The sequence below is a fragment of the Chelonia mydas genome, chromosome 6, assembly GCF_015237465.2.
Source record: "Chelonia mydas isolate rCheMyd1 chromosome 6, rCheMyd1.pri.v2, whole genome shotgun sequence".
Lineage (NCBI taxonomy): Eukaryota > Metazoa > Chordata > Testudines > Cheloniidae > Chelonia > Chelonia mydas.
This window is the reverse complement of record NC_051246.2, coordinates 115,420,653-115,433,569: the sequence shown is the minus strand read 5'-3', so window position 1 is coordinate 115,433,569 and position 12,917 is coordinate 115,420,653. Positions and strand designations below refer to the sequence as shown.

General features: G+C 43.7%; 1 protein-coding gene across 2 annotated transcripts in view; it reads right to left on the bottom strand.

The window, feature by feature from the left end:
- ADSS1 (adenylosuccinate synthase 1) overlaps positions 1–10,736 on the bottom strand; it is a 45,104-nt gene extending 34,368 nt beyond the window's left edge. The window contains exon 1 of one of the 2 annotated variants that reach the window (XM_037901057.2): positions 10,473–10,736. In XM_037901057.2, coding sequence (XP_037756985.1) covers positions 10,473–10,655 — 183 coding nt within the window. In that variant the 5' untranslated portion in view covers positions 10,656–10,736. Of the gene's footprint in view, positions 1–7,384; positions 7,430–10,472 lie in introns of those variants that run through there. The other variant, XM_037901058.2, reaches the window with a different exon arrangement.
- Between the last annotated feature and the right edge of the window lie 2,181 nt (positions 10,737–12,917).

Below are 12,917 nucleotides of genomic sequence, written 5' to 3'. Positions count from 1 at the left end.
GGTGGCCGTGCACTTCCTCTCTTCTCTTCGCTTGCGCAGCCTGTTATCAATGCTTATGACAAGACTGACGAAGGCATCTATGTGGATTGGGATTTCCACACGAGCTAGCTCACCCTTGATCTCTTCATGTAATTTCCCCTTGAATTGGTAGAGCTGGGCTGCTTCATTCCATTCTATTGGAGCTGAATTGCCAAAAGTGGGTGGTGGTGAAGGAGCCAATCGGTCCCTGTTCTGGCCATAGTTTTCGCAGGGGTCCTTCCAACAAACAATGTGGTGGGGTCATCAAAAATAGAGGAGAAGGCCTGGAGGAAGGTGTCCCAGTTTGGCAATGTTGGGCTCAGTCGTTGTACTAGGGTGAAGCCCACTGCAGTACCTCTCCCATCAAGAGACTTTGGCCTGGTCAGTGGAGAAGAACTGGGGGCAGAGCAGGAACAGAAGGCAGCACTGGTTGAAATTTTGGTAGTCTCTGCTAAAATGCTCCGGGAAGGGGATTTTTGGCCCAGGTATGCTGCTGCAGCACATGACTGTAGCACAGTGTTCTCATCCCACACCCAGGCAGCCTGCTTTCACAGTATCTGGTTCTTGGTGACATAGTGTGTCAGTTGGGCCTGTATCATGGCATTTCCATCAAGTAGCTGGGTGGTCTGCACTTACAGGGTCTGGTTCACAGACAAGAGCTGGACCACTTGTGTCTGCAATATGGGAAGCTCCTCCTGCGGGCTGTCACCCCATTCAGCTGTGTCTAGGATCCCTTGGGACATGTTGGGAAGGGGGCAACCCACTGCCTTGATGTCCAACAGGGACAGCCTTCTCCACAGGTTAGGGATGGTCCAGGCAAGCCATCAGGATCCTGGGCAAAGGAAGGCAGGACTAGTGGCAGGAGTTTAGGATTCTGGAACTGAAGCCAGGGGTCACAGCCAGTATCAATGTCAAGAGTCAAGCTGAGGGCCAAGCTAGAGTCAGAGTCAGGAGGTAAGCTGAGGGTCAGAGACAGTCAGGAATCAGGCTGAGAATCAATACCAGGTCTCAGGGTCTGTGTTGGTAATTCCAGGGGTCAATCAGGAGTCAGAATCCAAGTCAGAGCCAAGGTCAATACAAGGCTATCAGGAACAGAGAAGCAGGGTAGCTCATAAAGGATCCATACTGTTTCCTGGACATTTCTTGGGATCCTCCATGGGCTTATATAGGGACAAGGAGCCAATCAGGGATGGCTAAGACCATTGTCAATCAGACCCCTTGAGGTGTAACTTCCTGTGGCATCAAATGTCTGTGGATTGTGGGCTACAGGGAGTAGCCAGGTTATAGCTGGTGGCAGTGTGGGGATGCTGGATTCAAGTCCTGCTAGTCTTTACACTTCCATCTGAATCCCAGTCTCTCCCCTAGATTTTCTTATTTGATAATCTTTCAACACCTCACTTGATAACATCTGATACACTTCATTTTAATGTGCTGTTCATAACCTCTTCTGTACAAAGGAGTTTGTAAACTGCTGGGTCACAACTGAGAAATAACGAGAGATTATGGGATTTACATTATCTGTTTAAATTACAGCACTTTGCCTTCGTCACTAATATCACCCATGATTTTTATCTCTTTCTATCCATGCCTGACATTCCTTTTATTGTAAAGCTGAGACAATTCCTAATTGGAAAATAATCCAACTTGGATACAGGTGTATAATGATGCTGCCTTTGGTGGGACGCTACTGAGAGTATCAATTCAGGACAAATTGTTTAGAGCAGGGCAGTTACAGTCCAAGGCTGGGTGTCCTTTATTACTAAGGCATACCAAACTAGCCAAACAGAGAGGACTTTGGTTTTATCTCACTGGCAATTCCATTAGATACTCCAGTTCCATAGTCTCATCACCAGCACCACTCCTTATGGGGATGAATGATTACGAAAACCAATACCCCATTAAAAGAAAAAAGGTTCTCCCGATCCCAAAGGACCAAGCCCCTGACCCAGGTCAATATACCAGTCAGATCTTACTCACAAATCACGCTGTTGCCAATCCTTTAGAATCTAAAATCTAAAGGTTTATTCATAAAAAGAAAGAAATATAGATGAGAGCTAAAACTGGTTAAATGGAATCAATGACATACAGTAATGGCAAAGTTCTTGGTTCAGGCTTCTAGCAGTGATGGAATAAACTGCAGGCTCAAATCAAGTCTCTGGAGTACATCCACAGCTTGGATGGGTCATTCAGTCCTTTGTTCAGAGCTTCAGTGTAGCAAAGTTCCTCCAGAGGTAAGAAGCAGGATTGAAGAGAAAATGTAGATGGTGCAGCTGCCTTTTATAGTCCCTTGCTTATGCTTATGCTTCCTTTGGTCCAAACACAAACTACCCAACACATGGCATGGAAAAACCTTAGAATTCTGTCCATAGGCACGTCCCTGCGTGCCTTGCTGAGTCACAAGGTGTATCTGCCTTCTCTCAATGGGTCAATTGTACAGCTGATGGTCCTTAATGGGCCATCAAACAGGCTAGGCAGTGCTGATGCCAAATTGTCTGGGGTGTCACCCAGAAGCATAGCACAAGTTTGAAATACAGACAGTATAGAGCCAATATCTATAACTCTAAATACAAAAACGATACCCGCATATAGATAGCATAATCATAACCAGCAAATCATAACCTTTTCATAGACACCTTACTGGACCTTCCTTGTACAAGATTTGGTGCCACTATATGACCTTGGTGGCAACAATGATCTATACGGTCACAGTTTATATTAATAACGTCACAAGGTGATTTATCTACAATTTTCCTATATATCCAGAGAACAACTAATAATAGATAGCACTTGCCCTGATGGTAGATTTTTGTAAGCCATAGATTTTTGCAAACTTTTCCCCACTGCTTATGGAACTGGGCTAACTCTTACAGCAGCCACCTCCACTAAACTGGAGTTCCATCTCTACTTCCCATTCCTAAAAGAATTTTGACATGAGCTGCCACTTTGTATTTTTCAGGAATCCTTTAAGAGTCCTTCCTTCCAGACATCTGGAAGCTAGAAGTGTCATTGATCTCACAAGTCCACTGTTTGGCATGGATGGGAGGGTGTAACAGGGCGTGCATGCCCCGCACTGGGACTGCGGGGGTTAATTCCTCTCTTTGGGCTGAGGAGGCCACGCCCCCTCAGCCCTGCTGGGCATGCTCTGACTGGAGGCCAGGTATAAAGGGAGCAGCCCAGTTCATTTGAGGCTGACTGCAGGTGAGGAAGGAGGTTTGCTGCAGACTCCTACTGAAGGACTGCTGACACTCCATGATGCAGAGGCCAGCCGGATGGCAGTTACCCACTAACTCCAGAAGCCACAGAAGGAGGAGAGACCGGGGAAACCATGAGACCACAAGCTGCAGAGAAGTGGATAGGAAGTAACCCAGGGAGGCTTTGTGAGGAGGTGTTTGGAGACCTGGACATATTTTGGCTGGATCCCTGCTGAGCTGGTGGTGGGCAACACTGCCACTGACAGGGCCCTGGGTTGGGACCTGATGGGGTGGATCCCCCTATCCTGGCTGCTGCCCACCCTGGGGTGGCAGCCCAGCCCCACCAGCTCTGCTGACTTGGGCCCTGATTGTGAGGGCTGCTCTGCTTACCTGGGCTCCGCAGCCCTGATTGCGAGGGCAGGTAGACTGACTTTGGCTGTTTGGCCACATTACTCTGAGACCCAGAGGGGTTGTGCAGACATGCCTGTGAGGCTATAGCAACCCGTAGCCCATCCCAAAAGGGGACAGGGCATGCATGACCTGTGACAAAGGGGAAAAGCAGCCTCTAATAGAGGAGTGAATCTTTAATCTTATTACCTTATTGGACTAGTCACTATTGTTGAATCAATGTTATACTTCTTTCAGACTGAAATTAGGGAGGTGCATAAATGCTGTATAGCAATACTTTGCTACTCTAATCAGTCTGTTCCACAAAATCCATTACATTTATTGACTGTTAAAAGAGGACCACATGAAGGATTTATCAGCAATGTAGCCTTTCTTATAATGAAAATTCATTTTCCCTCTCCATGAAAAATGTTGATGGAATTGTTTTGTCAATATTTTTTTTCCTACAGATTGTAAAAAACAAAGTTCATAAACATTTCAGTGGATCTGGCCAAATTGTTTGCTGAAATTTGAAAACATCAGAAAAGTTTGTTTTTGGCAACTGAAAAATCAAATAACATTTTTAGTTTTTCAAAATAAAACCTAAAATCAGAAAATGACTATTCTGAGGAAATTTCTGTTTTGACAAAATAAAAAATATTAATCTTTTTTGGTCGGAAAAGTGTCAAATGATTTTTGACAGCTCTAATTGCATGATATGCATCACAGCTGGAATTTACGAACATTTTCACAGTGTGAAAACACATACTACAAGAAAGATTCTCACAAACTTCTTCCCAAGATAGTGCAAAGCACACCCTCTCCCATTCAAGATCATGTAACATCCCTTTGGCAACTATGTATAAAAAGGAAAATTTTAGAGAAGTCTCTCTAATGTATTGTTAGCTTCTTTTAATTAAATTTAGCTCCTGAAAACAAGGAAGAGAGCCAGCATCATGTGACTATTCAGCTCACTGCATACCACAAAGATTCTCCATGAACAGCAGTTTGGTAACCATGGCATTATAGAACTTCTGTCATTCTTAACATGATTGCAGAGCAGCGGTTCTCAACCAGGGGTACATGTACCCCTGGGGGTACACAGAAGTCTTCCAGAGGGTACTCAACTCATTTAGCTATTTGCCTAGTTTTACAACAGCTAAGTCACTATAAACTAAAATTTCATACAGACAATGACTGTTCATACTGCTCTATATACTGAAATGTAACTACAATATTTAGATTTGAATTATTTTATAATTATATGGTAAAATAAGAAAGTAAGCAATTTTTCAGTAATATTGTGCTGTGACACTTTTGTATTATGTTTGATTTTGTAATCCAGTAGTTTAAGTGAACTGAAACTTGGGGGTATGCAAGACAAATCATACTCCTGAACGGGGTACAGTAGTCTGGAAAGGTTGAGAGTCACTGCTGCAGAGTATCCAAAACAAATCATACTCCTGAACGGGGTACAGTAGTCTGGAAAGGTTGAGAGTCACTGCTGCAGAGTATCCAAACTATTTAAAATGTTTTTACACTAGAAATCTACCCTTAGGTGCTGCATCTTGCAATGTGGTGAAGGCTAAAAATCAATGAACTTTCACATTTATGCCTGATACCCTATTAGTCAAAAGCCTGACATGCCCCCAAAAACTCACCTGCACGTTAAAGATATTTTTTTTTTTACTAAAGATTATATATTTTCAGCTAAACCCTTAATTTATTCCACTCTGTGTAGTTACTGCAGGGAGCCAAAATTAATGCACAGTATTTTATATTGTGGGTGTTACCGTTCTTAGACAGAAGAAGCCAACATTAGCCCACTTTTCCACAGACTGCAAAGAGCTACAAAGGGCTCTCACAAAACTGGGTGACTGGGCAACAAAATGGCAGATGAAATTCAATGTTTATAAATGCAAAGCAATGCACACTGGAAAACATAATCCCAACTATACATATAAAATGATGGGGTCTGAATTAGCTGTTATCACTGAAGAAAGAGATCTTGGAGTCCTTGTGGATAGTTCTCTGAAAACATCCACTCAATGTGCGGTGGCAGTCAAAAAAGCAAACAGAATGTTGGGAATCATTAAGAAAAGGATAAATAAGACAGACAATATCATATTGCTGCTATATAAATTCATGGTACGCCCACATCTTGAATACTGTGTGCAGATGTGGTCGCCCCATCTCAAAAAAGATATACTGGAATTGGAAAAGGTTCAGAAAAGGACAGCAAAAATGATTAGGGGTATGGAACAGCTGCCAGCTGAGGAGAGATTAATCAGACGGGGACCTTTCAGCTTGCAAAAGAGACTACTAAGGGGGGATATGATGGAGGTCTATAAAATCATGACTGGAGTGGAGAAAGTAAATAAGGAAGTGTTATTTACTCCTTCGCATAACACAAGAACTAGGGGCCACCAAATGAAATTAATAGGCAGCAGGTTTAAAACAAACCGAAATGATTTTTTTCACACAATGCACCGTCAACCTGTGGAACTTGCCAGAGAATGTTGTGAAGGCCAAGACCACAACAGAGTTCTAAAAAGAACTAGATAAATTCATGGAGGATAGGTCCATCAATGACTATTAGCCAGGATGGGTAAGATGGCGTCCCTCGCCTCTGTTCGCCAAAAGCTGGGAATGGGCGACAGGGGATGGATCATTTGATTACCTGTTTGTTCATTCCCTCTGGGGCACCTGGCATTGGCCACTGTTGGAAGACAGGATACTGGGCTAGATGACCTTTGGTCTGACCCAGTATGGCCATTCTTATGTTCTTATTTCTGAATTTTGCTTTGAGTTAAATTTGTGGGACCAAATTTTCTGTTGCCCACCTCTAATACACAAATCCAGGTTTCTGAATGTGTATGTAATCCCACTTGTATGCTTACACAAAGCTAATTGTAGTCATTAAACTTATTTGTACATAAAATGCATTTTTGTGCTTGCTTCTGTGGGTTTGCATATACAATAAGATTTGCTCATATATCTGGCAGGCATTTTAATTAAGGGAGATTGAAAACATGCCCCCTAGAATGGTCCATGATTATAGCTAGGTAACAATCTTTCATATTTATAGAAGCACAAAAGTAATTGCTGAACTAGAAGACACTCACAAGGATTTATTTTGCTGTATTCTGCAAACTACAGGGATTAAATCGTGGCCCTATTAACTTCAATGGAAGTTTGTTACTAACTTCAATTGGATCAGGATTTCATCCTAAAATTTCTTTTTTTTTTTTAAAGCTAAAGTTTTGAGCACTGCTTGTTGTAAAACTGAGATAAATTACAGGGCAGATATCTTAAGTATGAATTTAAAAAAAAAAAACCTCACCTGAAACAATGTGACCAAAAAAGTTTGGGAATCAGCCATTCCTTCGAAATTTAATATTGCAAACACAGCCAGAATTGCAGAATCCAGCTGGCCAATGCACAATCAGATTTTTCTGCCCGGGTGACTGTAGACTTCCCATGTGGATATGGAGAAGCAAGACAGAATGGGGAAGAAGAACCTGGATGTTCTCCAGCTGACCTCCAGAGTTCCTGACTATCCCTGCTTTCCACTTTTAATTTAGTCCTTGTGACTTCTGCTTTATTTCCCCGGATGAGATCTATGAGAATCTGATTGTCACAGATTTGCATTAATAAATCCACATACTAAAAATTCCAGTTGGAATCCACATTAATTTTTTTAATTGTTATTTTAAAGGGGATCCTGAGAAACAAATTTGGCCCCAAATTTAAATTTTATTAAAAAGAAAGGAAAATACTTTACAAACCTTAGACCAGAAAATATGTTCCCACGACATAAAGATTTGATTCCAGCAGAAACAACTGTTTTAAAAGAAATAAACATTTCTCTGCAGTCAGGAGAGTAGGCAGGGTTTTTTTAATTGGGAGGGGGTTAAAGTTTTACAACAATAATATACAACAAGCTGTTGTATATCACTTTAATGAGCATTTTGTACCATAAATTATCTCAGTTTATTAAAAATAAACAAATTTAATGAACTTCTGTTCCAAATTCAGTATTTCCTTTATTTACTAATGCAATCCTGAACAATCCAAGTCCCAATTGTCTATGCCCAGAGCCTGAAAACCAAACATTGCCATATTGAGAACTTGGGCTCTGACTCTGCAAACACTTAAACATGTGTATAATTTTGCTGCCATAAGCAATTCCATCTGAATTCTCATGAGTTAAGTTACACACATGCTTATGTGTTTACAAAACTGTCTCCTTGAATGTGAAACTGACTATAAACACAAGTGAAAAAGACTTCTTTGATTTTCATTGCCAATGAGGAGACAAATAGTAAAGAAACAAGATAGTCAAAATTAAACAGGATTTTTAAAATTCTTTCCATTTTAATAATCTATAGTGTTACTATTAACACAAGCTAAAATGATTTATTCACAATATATGATTAAGTTGACAATCTTTTAAAAATGTTGTTCTCTAAATAGCAAATTTGTAATCCAGATTAGCACTTTAAATATTTTATTTGGAAAAAGACCACTTTTAAATTAAAGCACCTTAAGATGTCTACTTCTACTTTTTTGCCACTCAAATATAAAAAATTGCTATTCTAATTTTATTTTTCCCTTCAAAATGACTAAAGTCTTCCCTCAACCACCACCCAAGACCCAAATCCTCCAGCCACATATATACTGTGCTTAACTTTATTACCATCTGCGGTGGTACTACTGACAGTAGTAAAATTAAGCACACTTACAAATTTGCAGGATTAGGGCCTAAATAAAGTGTGTTTCCAGGTCCAGTTTTAAGCTTTTCAAGCCAATTCCCTGCCTCAGTCTCCTAAAGTGGTTCTAAAACCAGGGTATACACTGCTGCTTATGAAAGTTGACACAGAAAATTGTGGAGGAACCTTAAGTACAGTCATATTAATGCACATTCATTAGTCTCCATTTGTAGAGAGAACCTGCCAAGGGGATTCAAGATCCATACCAACTGAAAATACTTTACCCACATTCTTAAACTTTGACACATAAGTTAAATATTATTTACTTAACTTATTTAATTAGGAAATGTCCTTGGGGTTCTCAGTTTCAAGGATATCAGTGCTTTTCACTGCTTGTCCTTGTGCATTTTAAAACCAAAACAGTTCATATAACCTGTTAACTGAGCTGAACTTGTATGAATACAATCAGAATAAAATTTATAGAAATAATTATAACAGTTAAAAGATAAGAGAGACAAAATGGGTGAGGTAATATCTTTTATTGAGCCAACTTCTGTTGGTATGAGAGACAAGCTTTCCATCTATACAGAGCTCTTCCTCAGATAAGCATTGTAACTATATTTGCATAAGCACTTTCATGATTCATGCTTTGACTATCTTTTTTTTAAGTAATTAAGATTATGTATATTGTATACAATATGTCCACATTCTTTAGCTTATACTAAACAAGTCTCTGTGTGTTGAGCCTCTGTGAACTATACTCTCTTTAGTATTCACACCAACTCAGAAATAAATCTAAGCAAAGCAGTGTAATAAGTTCCATGACCACACAAAAATACTTCAAGTGGCTACTTCCTTTCTCTATTTTCACTATACATATTCTATTTCAAAATATTTTTAAAAGAAGTTTCAAGCAATTCTGCAGGGAAGATCTGCCCATCCAAAACACGTGGTGGCAAAACTGAAGAAAACTAAGATTTATTAATGACCAGTCTTTGAACTACTTAGTAATTTCTCCTTTACACAATAACAAAACTGGAGTAGTATTAAATCCATTAAGTGCAAGTGGTCAACTGAGTGGAAAGGGCTACTCAATGAAAGATCTTGGGACTTGCTACATATAATCACAGAAATGTAGGGCTCTTGCAGAACCCAGCCAGATTAATTTCCCAAAGAGGCAAGCATCCATCGATCATGAGGACGTATTGCAAGGAGGGGAGAGGGCAGGCCACCAGGAAACACTAGCTGCTCCGACTTCTGGTCACCTTAGGCAACCTTTTCTCCAAGAGGCAATCATCTGACACCTGCTGCATGCATCGCGTCCCCAGCCAGCAGACGGGCCGCTATCAGACGGCAGCAGACGCCTTGCTCAGTCACGGCCCATGCCTGTCTGAACATCGGGATCTTGTGTCTCTTATCATGAACGCTCAGCTATTTATATTTATAGTTCAGGACTTTTTCCCTTTCCCAGTGACATTTCAATCTGCAACCAGAGGAGGGGGAAGGTTCCCAGCCCGGTCCTGGGGAAGAATCACACCTCCTCCTCGAGCACAGAGGCAAGGGAGAGAAAGGACAACAGGGGACGAGAATTGGGGACAGGAGGAGAGAGAAACAATGCGAATGCCTAGAAAAGAAAAGAGGAGAGAGAGAGATGGCAGAACGAGATTGCAGAGATGGTAAAGGGAGACAGAGAGAGATGGCAGAAACAGAGAGAGAAAGAGAAAGATATCAGAGATAGATAGAGATGGCCGAGAAAGAGAAAGGCAGAGATCAGAGATAGACAAAGAGAAATATCAGAGATAGAGGGAGATCAGAAATAAAGAGAAAGATACCAGAGATCAGATAGATTAGATTTAAAAAACTGGAGCTAGAAAGAGAAAAGGGGGAACCGAAAGAGAGAGAAAAGGGAGAAAGAGAAAAGGGATCCGGGGAAAGGGGAGGAGAGAAGATGCCAGGAGGGTTAAAAGACAGAACAAGGGCCCGAGAAAAGCGAGACGAAGAGAAACGGCAAATCGGAGCGAAGAGAATAATAATAATAATTAATAAATGCACCAGGGTAAACACGCCAGGAGCCAAGCAAGACGCCACAGCGCACATGAGAGCCGCGGAGCCTGCCCCCTGCGAGCCCCCACGGCCCCCGCCGCCGCCGCCCCCCTGCACCCACCTGGCACCTGCAGACGATATCCGCCTCGGTGGCCAGCAGGTCAACCACCTTCCCTTTGCCTTCGTCCCCCCACTGCGCCCCCAGCACCACGGTCACTCTGCTGCCTCCCGGCTCGCCGCGCGCCCGCTTGAGCCCCGCGCTGGGGTGCGCGGCGCGGCCGTTGGACGCCCGGCTGGTGGCCATGGGGCCTGCCTGGCTCGCTCAGCGCCGCCCGGCCCGGAGCCCGGCTGTGTGCGCGCTACCCCGCCGCGCCCGCCGCCCCTTTAGCCGGGCCCCGAGCCCGCCCCGCGCGCTGACGCGCCAGCCGCCTGCCCAAGGCCCGGCCAGCCCGGAGCGCGGGAGGGGCGGGGGCGGGCAGTGAGGGGCACGCGGACTCAGAGGCCGGCCCCAGCCGGAGCGGACACACACTCGGGGGGGGACTGTCACTGGATACACTACACTGACACACACATACTCCCTCTCCAGCCTGAGGCGCCAGGGGTTGCGTCACTGGATGGACACAAACACACACTCCAGTCACAGGCACCAGGGGTTGTGTCACTGGACACACACACGCACTCCAGCCTGAGGCACCAGGGATTGTGTCACTGGAAACACACACTCCAGCCTGAGGCACCGGGTTTGTGTCACTGGACGGACATACACTCCAGCCTGAGGCACTGGAGTTGTGTCACTAGACACACACACACACAAACACACTCCAGCCTGAGGCACCAGAGATTGTGTCACTGGACACACACACTCCAGCCTGAGGCACCGGAGTTGTGTCACTGGACGGACATACACTCCAGCCTGAGGCACTGGAGTTGTGTCACTAGACACACACACACACACACACACACACACTCCAGCCTGAGGCACATGGGACTGTGTCACTGGGGACAGGGGCATTATTTCAGGCAAATTCTGTCTGTATGAGGAGGGAGCAAGGGTGTGTCAGCATATATAAGGTTATACGTGATTATATTATATCCTGAAAAGGCTGGAGTGGTTGTGGTGCAAAAAGTGGAGCATATGGACCTATTAAAAGTTGGGCGGGGGGGGGGGGCGGGAATAAATGTCAGAAGGGCAACTGCCGCCTTTTCCCCATAGCAAGTGATGACCCTGACTGGGGACAGACAGACACTCCAGCCTGTGGTAGATGGGGCCATAGGTGCTGGAACTAGAGTTGTGGGGGGTGTTGTTGCACCCACCTCGTTTGAAGTGATTTCCATGATATATAAGGTTTACAGTTTGGTTCAATGGCGCTCCACACCCCTGCTATACAAATTGTTCCAGCACCCCTGGACGGGGCTATGTCACTGGAGGTGTCACACATGCACATTAATACCTGAGACCTAAGGAACTGTGTCAGTGTACGTGTGTGTCGGTGGGGAGGGAATGGACACAACGGCTTTTGGCTTGAGACACATGGGGCTGTGTCACTGAGGGAAAGGTGGATGGAAGATCACAGAACGTGTTCCGGCCTCATGCACATGGTTCTCCATCATTGTGTGGATGTGTGTGACGCTCTGTACCTTGGGGGAACACCCAGCACCCCATGGTCATCTTTATAAAATGATTGTGTGGTATCCAATGCAAAGTTTATCTTGTTGGGTGTCTTCGGAAGGCTCACGATGCACTGAGCATTGTTGTTATAGTGATGTTATAGTAATTGTTACAGTAATGTTATAGGTTATAATTTCATGTATATAGTTATGAAGCTGAAAATGTATCCTCATGGCTTAAAATAAGCCCAGGAAAAAACTCTCCAAGAGCAGAGAGGCAGTTCATACCTCATTAAGGGCAAGTATGAGACAAACCCAGCCTAGCCTCACAGGAACAAAGGACACTGGCAGCAGCAAAAGGATCTGTTTGAGTGAGTCATCCCCTGTCCTTTGGTCAGTATGGGACTGTGATGAGGTAATGCTCACCTGACTCAGAAGCTGGGGGCAAAGCCAAGAGGGAAGAAAGGACATGAAAAAAGGGAGAGATGTTTGCCATGCTCGCGCTCTCTCTTCCACCTACATCTACAGACACCATACCAAGCAACTGAAGTGCTGATCAAAGGGGAGAGCCTGGCTGAAGAACAACCAGCCAGCCTGTGGTGAGAAGCATCTAAGTTTGTAAGCACACTGAAAGAGTTAAAATCAGCTTAGAATGCCATTTGCTTTTATTTCATTTGACCAAATCTGACTTATAATAACTTAAAATCTATCTTTATAGTTAAACAATCTTTGTTTATTCTACCTGAAGCAGTGCGTTTGGTTTGAAGCATGTCAGAGACTCCCCTTGGGATAACAAACCTGGGGGGGAGGGATAGCTCAGTGGTTTGAGCATTGACTAAACCTGCAGTTGTGAGTTGTGAGTTCAATCCTTGAGGGGGCCATTTAGATATCTGGGGCAAAAATTGGGAATTGGCCCTGCTTTCAGCAGGGGGTTGGACTAGATGACCTCCTGAGGTCC